General features: G+C 45.3%; 1 protein-coding gene across 6 annotated transcripts in view; it reads right to left on the bottom strand.

Moving 5' to 3' along the window:
• Positions 1 to 21,503, bottom strand: part of VASP (vasodilator stimulated phosphoprotein) — a 476,938-nt gene that overhangs the window by 121,836 nt on the left and 333,599 nt on the right. For 5 of the 6 annotated variants that reach the window (XM_069644704.1, XM_069644701.1, XM_069644707.1 and 2 more), the window contains one exon: positions 5,218 to 5,309. In XM_069644704.1, coding sequence (XP_069500805.1) covers positions 5,218 to 5,309 — 92 coding nt within the window. Of the gene's footprint in view, positions 1 to 5,217; positions 5,310 to 10,042; positions 10,332 to 21,503 lie in introns of those variants that run through there. The other variant, XM_069644708.1, reaches the window with a different exon arrangement.

Here is a 21,503-nt window from a genome sequence, read left to right as displayed (position 1 = left end):
CTCCCCCACTGGCTACTAGTGAAGATTAACATGTTGCCATCTTGATAACCTGCATGCCACAGATCAATGGAGTCTGATGGTAGTTTACGCTTGTGCGCATACACACACACGCACGCACTCTTTACGTTACAGCCTTTAGTTTACTTCTTGCGGGCCAAAAGGTGTTCAGTAATCGCGGACACGTTACCCTTTGGTATGGCAGCAGGGAATAACCACAGAGATTAGTAAATTTCGCAATGTGACCTATTATATGTAAATTCAATGATAGAACCAGGGAAATCCCCCATTGTCATGTTTAGAAAACATGATCCATTATAAATATATAAACCCCAAAGCCGCCAACCAAAGTAAACCATTTTCCTTCTTGGCACTGTATTTATTCTTCCCATTGCCAACATTGATTTTGTGTCAGGCACGTGTGGTTTATGGAATGGCATTAAAAACTGCTCCAACTGAAACTACTTGGCAGATGGCACATCAGTGCAAGACCAAGACTACGCAGCACTCGTATGAACGGTATAAACAATGTGACGGTTATTATTGTTCAATTAAGAGGTTCACGGTATCTTTAACGGTTTACCGTAATACAGTTACATCCCTACTGTCAGGTGCAGGTCAGTAGAATGCTGTGGAAGAAAAAGCATCAGAAGGTAGCAGAGGCTGGAGCCGCTGCATTGCCATTTGCGGAACACTGTGCAAGGAAAGTGGGGGAGGTTCAGACCAATGCAGAGGACTCACAGCGGGTGGCGCTGTGAAGACCAGCTGTCCCAGAGGAGAGAGAAGCTCTCTGCATCCGGTCTTTCAAAGGAGCGAGTGCGCCAGTGACCGCCAGCGTGGTAGGAGAGAAGCTGCCCGGACCTGTCAAACTTCAGAGAGGTCCAGACGTGAGAAAAAGCAGCAACAGAGTCCAACAGACGTCAGGACATACCAGTAAGTTGGCCTTTTAGAGGTGACCCCCTGCGGTGCTCCAAAATAGATTGCTGGGCATAAATATACCTTTTGACTACCGAACCTTGAAATTAAAGCGAACAGGAGCATATTGTAACCTACATTGCCCAAGCCAAAAGGGGGAAATAAACAAAGCCTGTGAATACCACTTTCCCAGAGCATGACGGCTATGAAGGGGTCAGTATAACAAGCATTGCCAAAGCAAGTAACATCAGGTCAATGGGGATTGTAATGGTCCCAGATACTCAGTGAAAGAAAGTTGTACTTATATTGCCAGCAGCCAGTAGGTTGTGCAGAAAGAAATCCAAGACAGGAGAAAACCCCTCCATGTAGAAAGATTTAAGGTGGAGAGAATTGTGACCTGCATTGCCTAGGTCAAAGAGATTCACATAAATCTATGTCCTTTTATACAATGTACATGTTGTGTTGAAAGTCAAGAGATTGAATCAAGAAGCAGTTTGATTTTTTTTTCCCCAGTGAGGATTTAAGTGTGGGAAGATTAGAACAAGCCTCACCACAGAGTACAAATCGTAGTGGTAGGAGTTTTTATCCTGGCAGGTGTGAAAAACCAGAAGGTGTCTCACCCACTAGTCCCAAGGGTTCTTTCATCCAGGTGGCCAGCACAAGGACATCGTTTTTGGATCCAGTTCATGGGGGTGGAATCACCTAGGTGAGGGGTCAATTACTGACCAACACTCACCCCCGACTTCCATTAAGTTTCCCCAGACGGATAAAAGGCGGATCACAAAAACACTGAGCGAGGCAAAGCACACAAGCAAACAGCAGTTTAGAGATGCAGCTGAAAGCGGGGCAAAAGACGGCTAACCATGAGGGGCTTGAAAGTAGGTAAATTCCCTTGACCTTTCTGGAAAGAAACCGTCATGATCAAGAGACCCCGAGATTGGACAGTTTAAGGCCCGGAGAGAGTCTGAAGAATCCTGCATTGTGTATCGGAGGTACCGGCGCTCCTCCTACATGACTAATCGAGTCAGGGGGAAGCAGCAGCCGCTGTGGTACAGTGGAGCCACATTGGCTCCAAGAACAAAGTAGCGACAGAGGCATCAACATAGCTGGTGAGTTGGGGAGACAGATACAAGACCGGTCTGTGTGAAGCCAATGTTGCAAGCAGGAACATTGGATAGAGAGCGCTGGAACGAACATTGTTAAAACGTGTGTGAAGAAAGACGCGACTAAAGTTGAACTGCTGATGAATGTTTGAACTTTGAAAGAAATACAATATAGTTGACAGAGTGGTCCGGCACTGCGTGTGTGCTCAGTCGAAGGTCTCGGTAAGGTATCCAGCCGAAAGGTGGCGGAAGTGAAAGTAAAGAATTGTCAAGAGAAAGATTTTGTGAATCGAAGTGGTCCTGCGGCGGGCTAAGCAAAATCCTGCGCACAATCGAACATTTCCGATATTGGATATGGAAATGGATAGATTGGAAAAATAGATGAAATGGTCCGATCCTGAATGAGGGAGATCAATTAAGAACTTTTTGAGAGAAGTGGGTACGAGCCTGGCGGAGGGGGGCCACAGTGAACAGTAGATCACCCGAGAAATTGTGCATATGAAATCCTGAGAAGAAAGGAACTTTGGTGTTTGTCGTTTGTCAACACCAAGCCATCTGAAAAGAGACTTTGAATGGCAAAGAGATTTTGGCAGAAGGCCCTGATTCTGATGTTTTGTACTACATTCTTGTGCCAGAGAAGCCAAAGTGTGCGCCAAGCTAAAGTGTGCCGCCTTGTCCCCTGTTGAAAACGTGGGGAAGGGGAGCCAACGTCTCAAATATCCTGACATATTTCCTTAACACTTTCTTTTGCATAACATTGTTTCCCACACTATTTGTATTTAGAAGTAAGCATCGGCAAAAGCTTTATTAGTACAGGCCCTTTTATTTTGACAAGACTACTAGGACTGCATTCTTATTATTCGATGGTCGTAGCTTGCTTCTATCTTCAGATTTAGTATTAGATAGGCATTTTATCAACCCATTTGAAAGTTCAATAAACACCATTGAACTGTGATCACTTGTGTCTGTGTTACTGTTTGATACCATGCCTTCCTTACACAGGCGAGTGCACCAGGACAGGGAACATTTTTGGTTAGTCCTGGCGTGCGAGTGGACCAGGAAGACGACGATCTAAAGTACTGCAAAGTGGTAGAAGGTTGTGGTGGAAAAGTATTAACATTTCCACTGTGTTTGGATGAACTGTTATATAAACCATCCTGACAAAACTATATTCCTTATTAACAAGAAATGTGCTATGGTAAAAAGTGATTTGCCTTATAGAATATTTACATTGACTTTTGGTTTGACAAATGAAGAGAAAATCCTTTTTGGTTTACCAAGCAAGGACTGTGGAAGCTGTAATAACTGTTTTCAAGATAACAAATCCTTGTGGAACTGAATTAGTAAACTTAGCCAAGACAAAAGACATTTTGGAACTGTGCATTCTACTTGGCTAGTGAAAGGAACTTTTCTGAAATTGAACTTGTTTGAAATAGCCTATATTAATCCTGGGGAAGGGCATCGAACCCAGATCACAAGGATCATCGTTTAGAATTGTGTTTCAGAAGGTATATGTTATTTTGTGACTCTCCCATTGCCAGACATTTCTTGTATGTTTTGTTATGTGTATATTAGTGTGAGATCCATATACTTTTGGACAGTAGGTCACTTTCCTTTAGCCTGTTTGTTAGGTAGGGTAAAGATAGGCGTTCATCTCACCTTTTATTATTTAATAAAAATGGCTTCTTGTGAGGAAACCATCTACTTGTCCATCTCGCATTTCCCTCACACTGTGTTAATGCAATAAAAAGAATAACGAATAAGCCTGAAAGAGAACTCATTACGAGCGGGCACAAATAAGTACCTATGGTTTAAGAAGGAAGAGTGGAGCAAACCAGAGAATTCTATAAATATTAATGTGAAGTGAAATCAAGTGAACCAATTAAAAGGATCGATCAACCAACTGAGCAACCACAGGAGAGCAGGAAGGTCAAGTCACAAGAAAGTATACACAACTTAAGAAGGCCTGGACTACTAGAGTTAGAAAGGCATACAAGCCTATATGCAAGTACAAGAGTTTAAAAAGGAGTGTCGAAAAACTATCCCTAGGAGGGTATAACACCCAAGTGCATTGTGAAACAGTTACATGAATTTATCCAGAAGGTGGCAAGAGACTATTTAATGAGATCATACTAAATAGAACTTTTGAGTAAAGAAGAGACATTGCCATAAGGAGAGGGGATATATTTTTCTGATCTAATTTAAGTTAGTTAAGATATTTATAGGGTCAGCTGGAACTAGTTTTGGACAGTGGACTTATTCCTTTGGGACTTCCTGACGAGCACTTTTAGTTATTTACTTACAAAGGCAGGGATACCCCTCTAGCAATAGGGAAAGATGGGCCTTATCTTTTTATTTTAATAAACTCCAGTAAAGATGTCCCTCAAGTGTCTGCCTCCTCCTTCCGACCCACCACAAATCCCAGCCCCACCATCTTGTGCTTCCCTCCCCCAGCCTTTCGAACAATCTAACAAACTGGCTCCATCCAGGGCGTTGCGGACCTCGCCCTATCCTAGCTCCACCCTTGGTGCTTCCCGCAGCCTCCACCGCCGCCTCCCACCATCTTAACATCCAGGCTCTGCTTGGCAAGCACATCCCATGTCCATAGTCAGATCTACCACCCATCAACGTCAAAGTACAGATCCTCGTCACAATAAAGGTCCTTTATAATAAGCCCTACACATGTCAAAGCAATTATGGGGAAACCCTAGAAATTACTCCAGCAAAGACATCGATTAAGTGAAATACAAGAAGTTCCATGAGTGAGCCAAGAGTCAAAGGACACGGATGTGCAACATTCAAATGGTCGTATTGTACATCACTTTGAGGGACTCCATTTTGGCAGATAAGGCTGTGAGATTAAAGGATTTGCAAGGCTCACACACTTTGGTTGAGTGGGGTTCCCTGGGTGTGAGCCCAGTCTGCATGTATCCATTTGGTCACTTAACTTCGCAGCACTAGCTCTAGATTGTGGAAATGTTTGAGATTGGCAGTGTAAAACCTGGAATGGGATATGTTGCCATTCTCCTGGCTCAGCACGTGTTTGGCCCATAGAGCCTGGCGGTATGGCCTGGCTATGCCCCACCCATGAACCTTTTGGCTCCCCCAGCTCTAGAGAGGGGTTTATGCAAGTGCCTCCACACACCCCTCCTTTTACTCTTCCCACGTGTTAAAACAGGCCTGTATGGTTCTTTTGTCTCACCTGCATTGGAGACTCGGCGCTCCCTCTCCAGCTGCTCCCGCTGCTCTCGCTCTCGTTGCTCCCGCTCTCGTTGCTCCCGCTCTAGTTGCTGTCTGTGGGACAAGAAGTGATACGTGAGCAGCGGCTGGCGCATAGCAACCGGTCACATGACGACAGGTGGAGAGCTGGGCCAGACATGGGAGCGCTAACATGGGGGAAAGGGCCAACAAGGAGACAACCCATGGGAAATGAATACAAGCTAGGAATGATAAAACGAGAAAGGGTAAAGGAAGCTGAAGTCAAGAAAAATATGGAGTGACTAAAGGAAATGAGGGGATGGGCTTGTGGGAGAACAGAGGAAGAGCGCAAGAGACAGGAGAGTGGGGATAGTGGCGTGGCATGATAAGTAACAGCTAGTCGGAGTGAGACATAGCAACTGAGGGAATGGGAAATCATTTTAAGGAGTCAGAGGTGGACTGAAAAGTGGGGGTTGTGTGAGAGAATAGAAGTACAGGAAAATAAAAAAGGTAGCTTTGAAGGACCCACATTTTAGGAGCTGGGGAAGGGCAGGAAGCAGCCTATGAAACCGAAAGATGGACAGAAGAAAGACACACACACACACCACATTACACAAAGACTGTGGGTGTGAGCTGTAGAAAAGGGGTTTCCGGCCCACACATTCCATCCACATCCTGACGTTCAGTGTACAAACATTGATCCAGCTCCTGTCACTGGGGTGAGTGGCATGGGACAGGTGCACAAGCCTGTCATCTGCAAGTGGACAAGCTTGGGAAACCAATGCCACCCACCAGTGAGATCTACTTGGTAGACTGCCCGAGTGGCGGTGCCAACATCACCTAGAATTCTGCACATGGGGGGGAGCTGGTGGCTGCGAGGAAGTTCCATGCTTTGCAATTACCCAGGGACCCTTCCAAAACTCATTTCAAATGGGTACAGTTGGGTTGTATCTTGTATGTAGTGAAGACGGGTAACTGTAGAGGGAGCTGCGCGCGCACAGCTCTCGAGTTTATGTGGGTTATAAAAAATGAATATGGCAATGCACAAAACATGCAACATCTTTTAGAAGAGAAGTAAAAGAAAAAAAAAGTGCCAGTATCAGCTGTAAACATAACAATCACTTCCTTAAGTATGTTGATGGAAGTGCTTCATGTCACCAGGGTTGCCCAGTAGCGCCGAGTGACCCTGCTAACTGGGTTTCCAGTACACAATAGTCTGAAACATAGCACAGATTACATTCACAAGAACGGGGATTACAATATTAAGCGACAGCCCAAATGCTGTCCGGCAATTTTATCAATAGGCTACAGGCAGGAAATGGGGAGTAGCCTTTTAGATTAATACAATCCTAGGACTACAATTAAAAACCACATCACTGCAGAGAGGACTCAAACATACACAACTATCAAATGAACAATCCTCCTTTTACCCCAGTCCCCTGCACCCCTGATTGATTTGAATTCAGGCAAAGGTTGGGGCCTTTCCTGGGCCAGTTAGCCCGGACTCGAGGAAAGGCCCTGGGGTCAGACCTCTAGTTCTGGTATTTCTCATACATCCTCAAGGCGCGCCCCTTTATGTATCAGCGTGTAAGGAGGAACAGGGGTAGTGGGTCTCCACCTGCTCACAGGCACTTGGGGGGGGGGGGGGGGGGAGTAATGTTTTGATTTGTGTTCGTCATTTGTACTGTGTATTGAGTTTTAGCTCAAAACACTTATTTTCTGCGTTCTTTAATAAATGGAAAACAATCGCAGGAGGGGTTCCGATTAACAAATCGCTTAATTTACTTTACACACACAGCGTGGAAGGTACATAGTTTGGACGGCAGACACAAGTGCCAAATATTTAAAAAACAAAAAATGAGCTTAAAGATTCAAACAGTGTTCCATCGACGCTTTGCAGTTTTCAGTGAAGAACACTTGGCCAGAGCGCTGCTCTGTAAGCTCGCTGCTGTAAAGTCACGCAGGCCCTATCTTGGTTGGCTGGAGCAGGCCAATCAGCTGATTTGGCGGGTGAGGTAGAATCCAAAGTCCCCAGTTGGTACCCAAAGTCCCCAGTTGGTACCCAATGCCCGAAAACAAAAGGGTTCTTTGCTCTGATAGCCAGTCTGCTGGAAAAAAAGTGACTTTTCCCCACCTTGCACAAGGCTCTCTTTGCAAGGCCATGCTTCAACTGAAGGGGCCTCTGGGAGAGCCCATGGCAGCATCTCAGGGAGGCCTCAGTCCATCTAGACATGGAACATCCACATTTTTTGAAGGATAAACTGATCTTTCATAATCCATGTACTAACTAACCTATGTCCTGATAGTACATCTACCTTCAGAATCTAACATTACGATAAAACCAGAACAGGGAGCTCGGGATTTTGGGTTGCAAGGACTATCCAACAATTCCGGTCTTGCAGACTTAGAGGAAAAACGAGAAAAAAAAAATCTTACAACCGCGACTCATCAAGTCAGTCTCATTTGTTAATTAGGTTTTCACCGGTTATGACCAAAGAATACCCAACACAACAACACGTGTGTATGGATGGCGACGTGAACGAATAGCTCCAGGAAAATAGTTTGTTGGGGCTAAGAGTGGGTGGGGAGTCCGCTCACCTACCACGCAAATCAACATGTGAGGGTGCCTTTGGGCTTAGAGCAGCCCCTCTACAAGTCTCTCCCCCCCCCCCTCTGCCCCCAACCCCTTGGCCATCCTTCCAGGAGCCGTGAGGAGGAGCTGGGAATGGAGAGTCGCGGTCTTCTCTGTGCAAGTTGGTCGCTGTGCCTATTGCTCAGTAGGCCTGTTCCGCAGTGCAGACATGCGTTTTAGAACTTGAAAGGGTTTGTTGCTCCTCCCCAAGCGAGTGGGTAACAAGCGACTAGGTCTTAATCAATTGAAACCTTTGGTGGGGGCGCAGCAGCTCTTATTTATATCCAGAGCAGAACATTGACAAAATGTACTCTGGGAACTCCCTCCCCTTTCTGCAGTGGTGGGGAAGGTTTGTTCAAAATGCAATGGGCCCCAGGTCAGGTCTAACAGCACTCCGTCAAATCAAGTGCAGATGGGGGGTCGGGGCGGGGGGGGGGGGGGGGAAAGACACTTTCATGAGGGAGATTTGCATAAAAGCCAAGAACATTAGGACAGAAGCAGGGACGTCATTTCATCAACATACCAGGGGTAGTGGGAGTGACATCACATGATTCTTGACCTCCGATGACATTTGACCCCACCCCGAAGTGACATCTCGGGAAGCGATGGCACACGACCGTTTTGCCCCTTGACAACATAGGAAGTGGCATCACATAGCATTGTTTCTAAGTACACTATGAAAAATATGGGTACAATATCACTAACTTGAAATACATTTCATACAAGAATGGATCATCATATGTATCGGCAGAAAAAAATATGCTATAACTGCAACTTGTGAAAAGCAAAATACATAGTCCGAAATTGATGCTCATTCTACTCTAAATGCTTTTTGGAGTATTTTGTCTGCATTGTGAATTTGAGGTGTTTAACAGACTACATCAGTGACGCTCCACCTGAAGTGTGCCTGAAATAAACCTTTAATGAGCCTAGCAATTATTATTCAGAATTCCAGAAAGACACATTTGTTATTTCTATGCTCTTATTTAGGGTCACTGCTCTGTTTTACTTGTGGAACTGTTTTTAAGAAGCCTGAATAATAAATCCAACCACTCTAGAAACAAAGAGGCACATGACATTGGCCACAGCCCGGGAGCCTCAATTTGTAATAAATAAAAATATTTTAAAAAGTCTATTTTTTAGGGTATCAAGGGATACCACAGGGGTCGGAAGTGCGACCCCTGGCGACCCCTAAATGACATCCGCGGACGGAAGTCTTACCACAGAATGATAGATATGAGGTTAGCCAGATAGTGATTCAAGCATGAAAGCCTTCTAAGTTATGAAATCTGGGCTCTCTGCTCATTTGTCAACACTCCCACCAACAGCGAAAGGTCTAAACCACAGGCCATGTATATATGTATTTGGAAAGCGCTTACAGGCGAGAGGCTTGGGCTGTTCAAGAGGCTTCACAGAGCTTGTAAATATCATTCAATCCCCTCTCTTACTGCGAGTGGTGTGAAGTAGTCACGACTTCAGACTAAGTACACACTACATACAGAATACACCTCTTGTGCTACTGTGGAGGGGTAGCAGTGGGAGGCAGGACTGGGGGTTAGGCCGCAACTTGGTCTCCGGAAATACCAAATGTGCTGGAGCACAGCACCATCTTGTTAGGGGCCAATTTCTCCGCTGGCTACAAGGTGTTCCTCTTCAACAATGAACTTAGTAAATCAGGAGACTCAAAATCAGGGAGTGCAGAATGGATCACAGTTTGAGCAGGTAAGTTAAGAAGAACTAGCGGTGGAGCAATAGACAGGGATAATGAAAGGCTTAACCATGCAGCTTAGAGTATTGCTTGGGATAAACTATATTACAGCTTCAAATATTTCTAACTTTAAAAAATGGACTGGAGGGGCAAGGTCAGTGTCATCTATACCATGTACTTTAGAAAGTTTGCTAAAGTAATGTATGAACCAATGCACGAGCTCCAATAGGGATAAACGCCTACATACAAGAGCAATTAACAGTGAGCCGGATAAACAGATAAACAATAAAGGCGCTGCTCTCTCCGCCCTCTAGCCAGTGGTTTAAGGAGATCGGAAACGTCTGCAAGGTAACGGAATGGCAAAGCACAAACCACCTTAAATAATTAAAATCACCAAGTTCGACCGTTCACAGCATCAATCACTTATAGTCTAACCACAAGTCACATATTGCAGGTATGTATGAGGTGGTCAAGTGTTTCTTCACTCACTTGAGCAGCGACTCTGGGGTTTCCAGGGCGCTGGGGGCCAGGATGCCAGAGATCACAAAGCCACACACTGCAGCTCTCTGCAAGGAAACCGCGGCCGGGGAAAGGAGTCCAGGCCACGTAGTGCTGCGCTCGGGCAGCGATGGTCCAAGCCCCATGGGTGAACGGGGGCCGCCTCTTCCGTCCAGATCACGCAGGGAATCTGGACATGAGATGTGGATCGCGGTGGATTTACTTTGCGCACGGGGAGAGCATATTCCACAGCTCCAGTGCGCACGAGGCCTACCCAGCAGTGAAGGAGAAGGGCTTGTTTGATGGAACCAGCAGGGAACTCTTGGCCGTCAAGGACACCCTAAGCGGATTATAAGATGATCCTAAAGACCGAGCAGCAGCCAGGAGCAGATGCCAATTCTAGGAATACATCGCCGTGAGCAAAAAACACGGATTAAAGGGCCTGCGTGCATATGGAACGCCACACTCTAGGAGGGCTGCAGAGCGCAAGTGGAACGGTACTCGTCAATTCCTTTTTAATTGGTCATTTATAACGTGCTTAATATCCAGAGTTTTCTAAGCGCCGACTGGGATCACCAGTGTTGCTCCGCGTCGGCGTTGCCCCCGAGCTGTCCTCCCGAGAATTCACACTACTGTGATTTCAACAGACTGGGCAGTGTAAAGAACGTGCATACAAAACGAGAAAGCCAGGGTTATAACTCTGGAGTCCTGGCTCCAAAGGCAAAGACAACCACAGCCTCCAAAAACAAGGAAGGCGCTGAGCAAGTTCTCGGGCACACGCTAGAACATGCATTATGCCAGTGGTTTAGTACCTTTACCCAAAGTGCTAAAAACTTTACAGTGAAAGAAATACAATAGAAGGTGCACACAAAAAAACAGAAGAAAAAATGAATGAGGGCAAACAGAAAAGGGAACAAGGAGAAGTTTTTGCCACAGATATGCTGAATATCGATAGAAAAAAAAAAGACATGATACTGATGTCCAGAGAAGATCATAAAGATGATAAAAAAAATTAAAAAATAAGGTGGGATGAAGCTTGATACACAAGGAGTGAATGGGGGCAAAAGAGGAAACTGCAATACAATAAAGTCGGAGGGGTCGAGTCTGACCCCTAGACGGCAATTTTGGATGTAGGTTGTGCCCGTGTCATGTCCGCCCTCTGGTGGCGGAGGGGGGTATTTTGGTTTTTATGCAGCCAAAGGTGCGGAAAACTCGGACAGTTTTGCAAGCCCTTCTCATGGCCAGTGCATGGGACTACGGTTAGGATTAGGGGGCAGGGGTGTGGTGGGTGTCACAATCCAATGAATGGGTCCACGCTGGGAGGACCGCTGCCAGGGCCGACACAGGGGCATTACTAGAAAGGACAGAAGGCGCCTCTGTGTTGCTAAGTGGGGCAAGTTCTCCAACCCAGTCCCGGCAGAGTTTTCTTGGGGTGGGGTGGTTATGTTCATTAGAAGAGGCTGCTAGCCGGCAGTGGGCCCCACGTGCAGGCAGGAAGGCTGCCGGCTTTGTGGGCGGGCAGGGCAGTGGCGGGGGTTTTGTAGTGTTCATTAGGGTGGTTCAGTTTGAGAAGGATTAAACCCCCTTGGAGAGTCAGTGTCTCCTAGTGTGCTTTCCCGGGTTCTTAGATTGGTTGGGCGTGGGAGAGGGATGGAAAAGGGGTCGCTTCCTCTTCCCGTTAGTGGGGCTTTTTCTTGGTGTCCCTTGGGGGGGAAGGGGGTGACATGAGAGCAAGTTGCCCCCGAGTTATTATTGCAACCAGTGAGGGGCCCCCCTCAGATGCCTTGGAGAATTTCTTTTGAAGGGCGGTGAAAGGAGAAGGGCAAGAAAGGCAAGCTTGGGGTTTTGGGTAGAAGGAGGGCCAGTCCACGAGACAGACGGTCTCTGATGGGGAGCACACTTGGGGCAGTTGGGGGATGATCTGCAGTCAGCCCGGGTGGTGGGGGGGGGGGGGGGGGTGAAGGTCAGAATTACCAGGGAAATGGCCCCCCGGGTGCTCCATGTGCATTATAGGTGGAAGGAAAGGGGAGATCGGGGACGGGGGGGGGGCTCGAAAGGGAAGTGGTGAATGAGAGGGGAGATGGGTTAGAAAGGGCGTGGCAGAGAGCAGGGGTGGGGGAGGAGGGCCTCCCACACAGTGGTCTCTATTTTCAAGGGTGGGCGGTGCTCCAAAAGGGACGAGGAGCAGAATTTGGCAGGATGCCGGAATTTTTCACAGAAGGGTCTAGGGGACAGTGGACTGGAGAGGGAAGGCATGAGCAAAAGGGTGCAAGTCTTATCCTGGCCCGCGGCTGCCAGAGAGCAAGGTGGAGCTTTTGGTGGCTTCGCCTTGTGTGGTGGAATGCAGACGCCGGGCAGCAAGCGTGATGCCATGCCTACAAGAGAGGACCCGCAGAGAGGTGTGAGGTGGCGTCTCCCAGTCAGGAGCGGCACAGACTTAACTGGGGGTGGTATATAGTAGGGGACGAGGAAGGGTCCCACGAGGACAGGGATAGTATGGGAGGCCTGGGATTGCAAGAATCGACTGAAAAGGAGGAAAAGCTTGGAAGAACACGGGAGATTGTGGATTAAACCCCACCCATTTTAGACGAACCAGTGGTTCACGAACCATGGTGGCATACGTTGGGTAAATATGGGGCGGAATGGAAGGACTTGGGGAGAGCGGCCAAGATAGGGTATAGGCCACATATAGGGGAGGACGGATTAACACAGTGGGGAGGTGCATCTTTCCCTCTTAGGAGCAGTCTGTGCGGAGTCCAAAGGAGTGGAAAGGAGCAGGCGGATCAGGCAGTTGGGGAGGGAGCTCACGCGTGAGGAAGGTTGGTTTTCAGCAGGGCAAAGCTGTTTCGTTAAGGTAAAGGACCCAAGGGAAGAGCAAGGGGAGTGGAGCACTAGCATGGGCAGAGGGGAAACAAGGGAATGGATAAGTGAGGGAACAGGAATTTGCGGGTGGGTACAGAGAAGTGAGAGGAGCAGCTGAGAATATGGATACGGAAGTGCAGATGGCACTCGCAGATTAGGGAAGGGGAAACCAATTGAGGAAGGGAACGAAGGAAGGGGAAAGGAATTGAGGGAAGGGGAAAAGAATTGAGGGAGGGAAGGGGAAAAGAATTGAGGGAGGGAAGGGAAACAGCTGAGACAGGAGGGGAGATGCTGGAAGAAAAGGAAGGGCCCGAGGAAAAAAAAAATAATACCCAATATAGGGAAAAATAACAAAACCGATGTGGGTGCATTTGAAGACATTCACCAAAGACATTATGGAAAAGAGATTATGTGAATGCGTTTGCTCCGCATAGGAGTTAGGGGGTCACGGGAAGTGCACACCGGCAGTCATTATAAACGCTCGTGTATATGGTGTGGAATGCATAGAAAGCAGTGTGGCTCTATGCCGGAAATGCATGAGTTGGATGGGTGAAGCCCAGACACTTTGGGGCATTGTTTGGGTGAGAGGACTGCAGCTCTAAGAAGGGAGGATGGTACAGGGCAAGCTGGACATGGATCTGTGGTTACAATGGATGCCAGCACCATGCTCGGTACAAGCACCAAAGAGTGGGCAGTCTACCTAAACTGCATCAGCCCTTTCAGGTATGTCCCCGCCTAAGGCGGGGTGGGCAACACTGGAAGGGAACAGGCAATGGTGTGTTGGGCCTTTAACAAGGAGCTATGTGGGAGGGCTTTTTACAGGTTTCGGCAGGAGTGCAGCGGTGCACAGGGCAGCAGCCGCACAGCAGTGGGTAGTGGTGAGCAGGTGCACGAGGAAGAGGTGGAAACGGGAGTGACGGCAAAGGGCACCAACGCCAGCTAGGAGAAGGTGCAAGAATGGCTGCAATAGCAACCAGAGAGCACGAGGCAAGCTGTTTGAAGATGGGTTTAGAGATGGTTTCATTGAGATATAAGGGACCTGGGATGAGAAGGTGGGCAGGGCATTTCCTGTCTGCTTTGGAAATGACAGGCTAGAGGCAAAAAGAAGACGGAACTAAAGGAATGAGGGGGGGAATGGAAGCTGGCTCCGAGCAGGTCTTGCACTATTTTTATTTTTTTTTTGGTAGGGGAAGGGCTTGTGGAGATTGCCGAGTTTAGATAGGTTGTGGAATTCACAGGAGTTCGGATGCCGCTGGCAACTTAAACAAGAACTGGCAATGCCAACAGTTGGGGCTTTTGTATAGGCATGGGAAAGGCACTTGGTCAGGCACAGTCCACGGTGGTGTTAACTGGTCATTGATGGTATCAGGTACAAAATGGTGCAAGTACCTGGGCATCTAATAGCAGTGCCTAGCACATTTTTAACACCTGCACAGAAGCCAAAACTGTTGGCTTTGCCAATGATAGTTTTAACAGGATTTCAGTCTCATAAATCGAGTGGCTGAAGGCAGGCCTGTTTAAGACATTTTTATTACACCAGCAGTGGGTGTACAATTCCAATCAAGTCATTAAATCTCAGAAGATAGCTTTAAAAAAAAAAGAAAACACTGGCCGGCACTCGAGTGCAACGTTTGATGGTAAGGCTTGATTAAACGAGCGCAAAGAGTTCCCGTGATGAGGTGTTTTGGGGAGGAGAGGCAGGAACTAGGTGGGACTGGCAATAGGCATTAGCATGGGCAGCCAATGGGTGGTGTGGCAGGTCAGAACGAGGACACAGTGATGACATTTCTAATGAGTTTTTTTTATTAAATAAGAAAAAGGCCCATCTTTTCCCTGTTTCTATGTGGTTGTTCCATGTCTATGTAAATAACTAAGATTCTTGTCAATCATCAGAAAATGTCCAAATGAATAAGTCAGCTACCCAAAGACTAAGTCTAATTGACCCTACCACTATTCTAAAAAAAACCAAGGCTTCCCTTCTCCTGTTGATGGTCTCGTCTGGCAATGATTCTGCTTCAGAGTTCTTGCCAATAGGATATTCTTTAAAAGTTTCTCGTCACACACTGTACGAGTTCTCTAAATTCTTTCACCAGATCTTTGGGTTTTTCCTTCCCTTTAGGGGTTGTTCTCCAGTAACACCTATTTGCACTTTGCTTCATCCCTTGATTCAGTCTAGCAGGTCTTTGAGGTTTCTGTAACATACACTTTTTTTATGAGTGGTTGATGTCTTGGCAAATCATGTCTCTCCCCCCATGCCCCCTTACTTGATAGGGTTTGTTTTGTATATCTTTTCTCTTATGGGTGTTTCTGGACTTTCTCTTTCTGATAAGTCCCATTCTCGGTTTCTCAAACTTTGGAATAATTTCCGTCCAGGGTGTTTGTCGCCAACTTTTAGCAATCTCTTTCTCAGATTCAATTGTGATTCGGTTTCCAAATTATTAAAGTTCAAACAACTTCACTGGGACCAATTTCTCTTGTTGAATAATGATTTCGCGGCAGCCACCTGGTCCTCCCGTTCTCCAGGTTGCCTCTGGTCTTACATGGGAACTTCTCCGGAGTCTTCACTCGCTCAAGTTTCTCATTTGTTCTGTCTGTTCATTTCCACCGGTTCGCCACTCTTGAACCTCTCTCAGTTGCCACCCCGTTATGACTGTGCATATTTTCAGCCCGATGGTATTCTCATGCGTACTGTCCACCACAAAGTCATTGTGGTCACACCACCGGGATAGGTCCCCTTCTCTCCACAGGCAAACACCGTTTAGGGCCCTTATTGCTTTTTTGATACAAAATGTTTGTATTATTGTGCCACTATCTCAGATCCCGAGAACCCAGTGACCCTGGACTACTCGCTAAATACATTTTGCATACTTTAACTTAAAAAATAAAAAAGTTGATATGTTGTGTTATCTCATGTCTTTCACCAATATATATATATATATAATGCACTTCGCAATGACACTTGTATTAGCACTCTTGAAAAAAAACTGTTGGTATGCAAGCCCTTGTTGAACTATTTTAAATCTGTGAAAATTATACACTATGATAATTGAGACTTCAGCTCAAATTTAAAATTCTTGATAGAATCAAGGCACTAATAGTACACCTAACAATATCAAATTTCTTGAATTAGATGCAAATATTTGTTGAATTAAATTTGTACAAAGAAATTGCCAAATGGATATTGAATCAATTATGGAACACCTCTTTGTGTAGCGGGCAAACACGGGGTCGCCAGTGCTCTGTTCTGTCCGTCAAAACACTTCTGAAAATCACAGGCTCTGCGGCTCTCCTCGACTCCACCTGTCTCAGGTGCTACGCGTTTAGGGGGCCTTCCCTGCTTGCGTATGCATCCCTCTTCCTCACCTTGTTGTGTCCTCCTTTTTCAGTTCACTCGTCCCAGTTGATTGATGTCCCTTTAAATAAACAATCCTTTTCCTGGTAGCAACATATTTTAGCTTTGCCTTCAGCCAAGTGTCTGGATTTTTTTAAATTCTTCTTCAGGTCAGACAGTCCCACATATGCTCCCATGGGGAATGGCTTAGGGGGTTTCACAAAGGAACAGGAGTTCTTGTCCCCCAAGCGATGGCTGCCACTCCAGACTTCGCTTCATCTGTGGCGAGTGAAGGAAGTATGGAGGTAAGCGTTGAACCCACAATCATGTCTCTTTTGTCAACTAATTTCCAGGACGAGTGTACAGCGACATGCACTGTGTTGATGCTATTGAAACTGACAATGGCTGCTATTGAGAAAGAAAAACTACTCGCACGCCTTGGACTCAAGCCGGTAGCCGGCGCGCGTCTGAGCACAGTAACAATTGTGTACCAACTGGAGTGTTGGGCTCTTCAGACAGATGCCGCACCCCTTTGTTCAGCGTTCAGTAAAAATGCACTTGCTTACGAAAATATCAGCGTAAATTAAGCTACAAGGCTGAATGCAAATATAACAAATGGCGAGTCCATACCTCTAAAGACGTTATTTCCTGCATGCGGCCCGTCTGTAATGTCCTTGGAAACGAACTTGATTTAAGTAAATACTGTGTCTTTTCAATCCCCCTTCGATGTAACTGACACAGAGTTACTACAATTACAAGTATCTGCTGATAATTCAAACATTTCAAACCTTGTTTTTGTGCCTCCAATCGTTCAAGATGAGATTGGGCCGATCGCTAACAATTCAACCAAAACACGAGAGGACAGTGCGGCGGATGCACAATGTAATTCAAATATGCGGCGGATGCACAATGTAATTCAAATATGCGGCGGATGCACAATGTAATTCAAATACAAAGACAAGGTATGTACAGAGAAATCAAATAATGAATGTAAAGCAGCAAAACAGACTGGTGAAAGATCCACCGTGCCATGCACTCTGAATACAACTCTCTCAAATAGCCATGGCATTCCAAAAAATCTGTGAATGTCTCATACTCAGACTATGACCGCAGCGCTACTACGCCCACAACCACCAAAAGGAGTTCAGCCCCAAATTTCATCTAGTCAGTCACCAAGAATACTTGACCTGGCAGTCTTACTGAGAGGCTGACAGCTGACTTTCAGTCTATTAAAGATGAGGTAGTACAAAGCTTTGTTCGCTCACCGTGTGATAAACTGTCAAATTCAGCTTAAAGTGGACGCGACAAAGTTGAAATAGCAAGACGGCCCACTGTAGAGCCAATGAGGCTGCATTTAAATAATCAACATAATGCAAGGCTGGTCATTCCAACTAAGCCGAGTTCTTCCTCCATGGGTGATAATGTGCCACAGGTACATGATGCAATGCGGCCTAAACACACAAATAAGGACGTAATGGATGTAGAGAATATGCCACAAGATGCTGGGAAGCAGGCCACACTGGATGAACATTTACGAGAAGTGCATTCACAATCAGCATGTGAAAAAAATAACAGGATCATTTGAACAAAACAAACCTGTCGGTGGCCGCTGGCATCCAAATCCACAACAACGTCCTAGCTGCAACTTCCTTCGCACTCATTCCTTTTGTGAAGCTATATGAAAGTTTAAATGAGTCCATAAAAGATCAAGGAGCTCAAATTATCAACTTAGTCACAAAAGTAGATGCAATGACACAACTAAACAGTGCCTTATAGCAAAGGCTAGAAAGAGTCGGAGATCTCCTCACAATGGCAATATCGCCTTGGTGAATTGGCGACAAGTGCACAGGCAGACAATTCTACTCTTATGTCTGCAACCTTGGAATGCATGAAATGGTTGAGACACAACAAATCGTGATGCGATCCACGGAAAATACAGCGGTGAAGTTGTTGGAAAAGAAAACAGAACCCACCTACCTCCTAACCGCCATCGTCGAGAACAAGTGCAATCTTCAGGGAACACCATTCAGCCTACAAAGCTGACGACATTACCTGTAAGTGCGACACAAGTAAACGGTCATGGTCTGACGAGCAAGGAGGCGTTCAGGCAGTACCATTGGTGCCATGATGATAAAAGCACTACCTTGAAACAACCTACTGCAAAGACAAAGATGTCTCCGAAAAATAGATGCTGGAAGCCTTTTACAAATCTGAATCCCAGAATGACTTTCACTCAAACATCAAATAATGAAAACTAAAGATCATGAAAGACAGACAAAGGCAAATCAGACATCATGGAAAATCAGAGCGGAAAATCTGTTCCCTGAAGATAGTGAAGTGAATCTAAACAGACGAAATGTGATGAAATTACTTCACAACATTCCCTCTTTACGCACAATAACCACAGAAGATATACTGATTGTAGAATACATCTCTGAAAAGTCGGCTGACAGTGTCTTTTTACACATAAGATCAACTGCTGTGGAAAGAACTCTTTTAGCAGCAAAAGATGAACTTCTATCGTATGGTATTGAAATGCAATCCGAGAGAAGTGTGAAACAAGCGTCGAAATCAACAGAATTAATTTCTGCAAATTAACACAGACGTGACGAACTGAAGAAGCATTTCTCCGTAAGAGCCCCTCAGACTCCAACGAACTATACTTTGAAAGACTCAACCGAAATTGCAAGAAGAGTTGATCTCAATAAAGCCCATCGAGCGTAACCATCATTAACTGTAGGAAAGGAAACATGTGGAATCTTATCCTGGAACACAAGAGGATTTATCCACTTATTTCAAGAATTTCCAATCCCACAGATAAATAATTTTATAATCTGTTTACAAGAGACTTGGTTGAGGGAAGCTCCAATAAAAGATGGTTATTCCATTGTGTTAAAGCAAAGAAAAATCTTTGTGGAAGTCTTTTTTCTGGTCTAATCACAATGGTAAACAACGCCTTTGGCTGGGAGATTGTCCAAACCTTCATGCCAAATATTTTTGTACAAGGTTCCTTACTACAACTGACATCAGCGAATATGAATCAGAGTCCACAGCTATTGGTGATTAATCTATACTTGGATCCAGCCATGATTTCGTTGGCAAGTTTCATCAAAGCAGTTACAGCTATAATTGATCCATGCTTAACGCTATACAGAGACTTACAAATATTAATTTGTGGAGATTTCAATTTCTCCTGGTTCAAAGTATCTTCAAGAATCACGTCGGAGACATGCTCGACATATATAAGGGGTGACAAATGGTTAAAAGCGATGAAAGCGAGAAGTTGCGAGTTGGTTAATGGAAACATCTATGGAGACATACCTCCACGACCAACTTGGCACCGAGACAAAAGTCACAAAACACTGGACTATATCTGGATCTCATCTTTCTGGTTAAAAGTAAACACAATGGCTGTACATAAGACCGATAACAGCGATCATAGCATATTGGAATTAACTTGTGAAATGGAGCGGGTTCAAACTCTGCACCAATATAACTGTCCATTAGAAGCAATTGAAGGCAGGAATCGTCTGCGAATAGAAGACCATCATATTTGTCAGCTGAGCAACCGATTAAATGAGTTAACAACTGCCGCTGAAAAGATAAATTATGCCCCATTACTGCTGCAATTCTGCACTAAAAAAACAACAGCGAAGTCTCATCACCAACAACACAAATATGGCTTTAGTCTTCAGGTCAACCAGAAGAAAAAAATGCACAAGACCATCAGACAATTAAAAAAGAAAGATACCACAACGATTGAGACACAAAGAGCAATCAGAAACTGCAAAATGAAATATCGAAATTGGCTCAAATCGTTCAAAATAGTTGAAGACCAAGAACGTGCGGAAGTAATGCTTGGACTGATAATCCAACGTAAATCTAGACACATCTGGAAAATTCTAAATATGAAAAACTCCCAAGAATTAAGTTTGGCCAATGACATTTCCATGGTAAAACCACTTCAGAAAAGTATTTGCTGGCCCATTAACACAAGACATCACAAAGATTACCCACTCCACGGAGCCCTGGGATGTGTGTGAATCCAGAGAGACTCCTTATACTGATAAAACAGTTAAAGAACTCGCGTGCTGCAGGACCTGATGGGTTAACGAATGTCATGATAAAAGAAAAAAAGGAGCTATGGGCAGAATTTATTGTGGATCTATTTAAAGTGATATCAGTGTCCAAATGTATACCAAGTTCATGGAAGTCTGCGGTCATTGTGCCTATTTTCAAGAAGGGCAATGGGGATAATCCGCCCTATTGCCATCTTGGATATAATAGGAAACATTTTTGCTACTTGTTTGCAACAGAAAATTGCAGGTTGGGCGGCAAACAAAAATCTATTAGATGTCCGCCAAACTGGCTTTACCAATGACGTTGGAACAGAAGTCAATCTTCTAATTGTGAATCTGTTAAAGCTGAAAACCCTAAAGACTAAGAAGACACTCTTTGTAGCATTCATAGACATGCGCCAAGCCTTTCATCGAATAAACCGCACACAATTGTGGAACAAACTTATAACATGGGCATGCCCCCCCAACTTTACTTGAGCCTCTTATGGCCTTACATGAAGAAACCTCAATGAAAGTTTGCACTAACAACAGTGGTCAATTGACGAGAGGTGCCTACAACCGATGGAGTCAAACAAGGATGCCCTTTAGCAGCGTTAATGTTTAAGCTCTACATTGCCAACCTGCCAGCAGCCTTTCAGAACATCCGTTTTCCACCTAAATTGAACCACCAAATGATAAGTTGGGCCTTACATGCCGATGACATTCTATTAGTCGACCAAACTGAGATTGGGCTTCAACGTCTCCTAAACGCATACTCGCAAGCAAACAACCTTGAAATCAATGCTGCAAAATCAAAGATTGTGGCTTTTGGCACAACTGAAAAAAGAGCCTTGAAGAGATTTGGTTGGTCAGCGGATTGTGAAAAAATTGACTCCGTCTCAGGGATACGATATCTTGGGATCCAAATCAATAAATCCATAAGAGAACAAGACTGGATAATTGACTTGAAGCATCGTATGGCATCTTTTACATTGCAGGGTAAACGGTTACATAATGAATATGGTAAATTCACCTTCATTCCAATAATGACATTTTATCAGCAGAAAGTCATCCCGGCGATGACATGGGGCGGAAGCTGGACTAAACATTGACAATTGGATCTGGCAGATTCTGGAAGGGAGTTTTGGGATTACCAACCTATGTCTCCATTGTAGCAATACGACATGAATTGGGCCTGGAT

Source organism: Ambystoma mexicanum, chromosome 2p, assembly GCF_040938575.1.
Source record: "Ambystoma mexicanum isolate Mex_15411 chromosome 2p, UKY_AmexF1_1, whole genome shotgun sequence".
NCBI lineage: Eukaryota > Metazoa > Chordata > Amphibia > Caudata > Ambystomatidae > Ambystoma > Ambystoma mexicanum.
The sequence above is the reverse complement of the archived record's forward strand: the minus strand, read 5'-3'. Positions and strand labels throughout refer to the sequence as shown.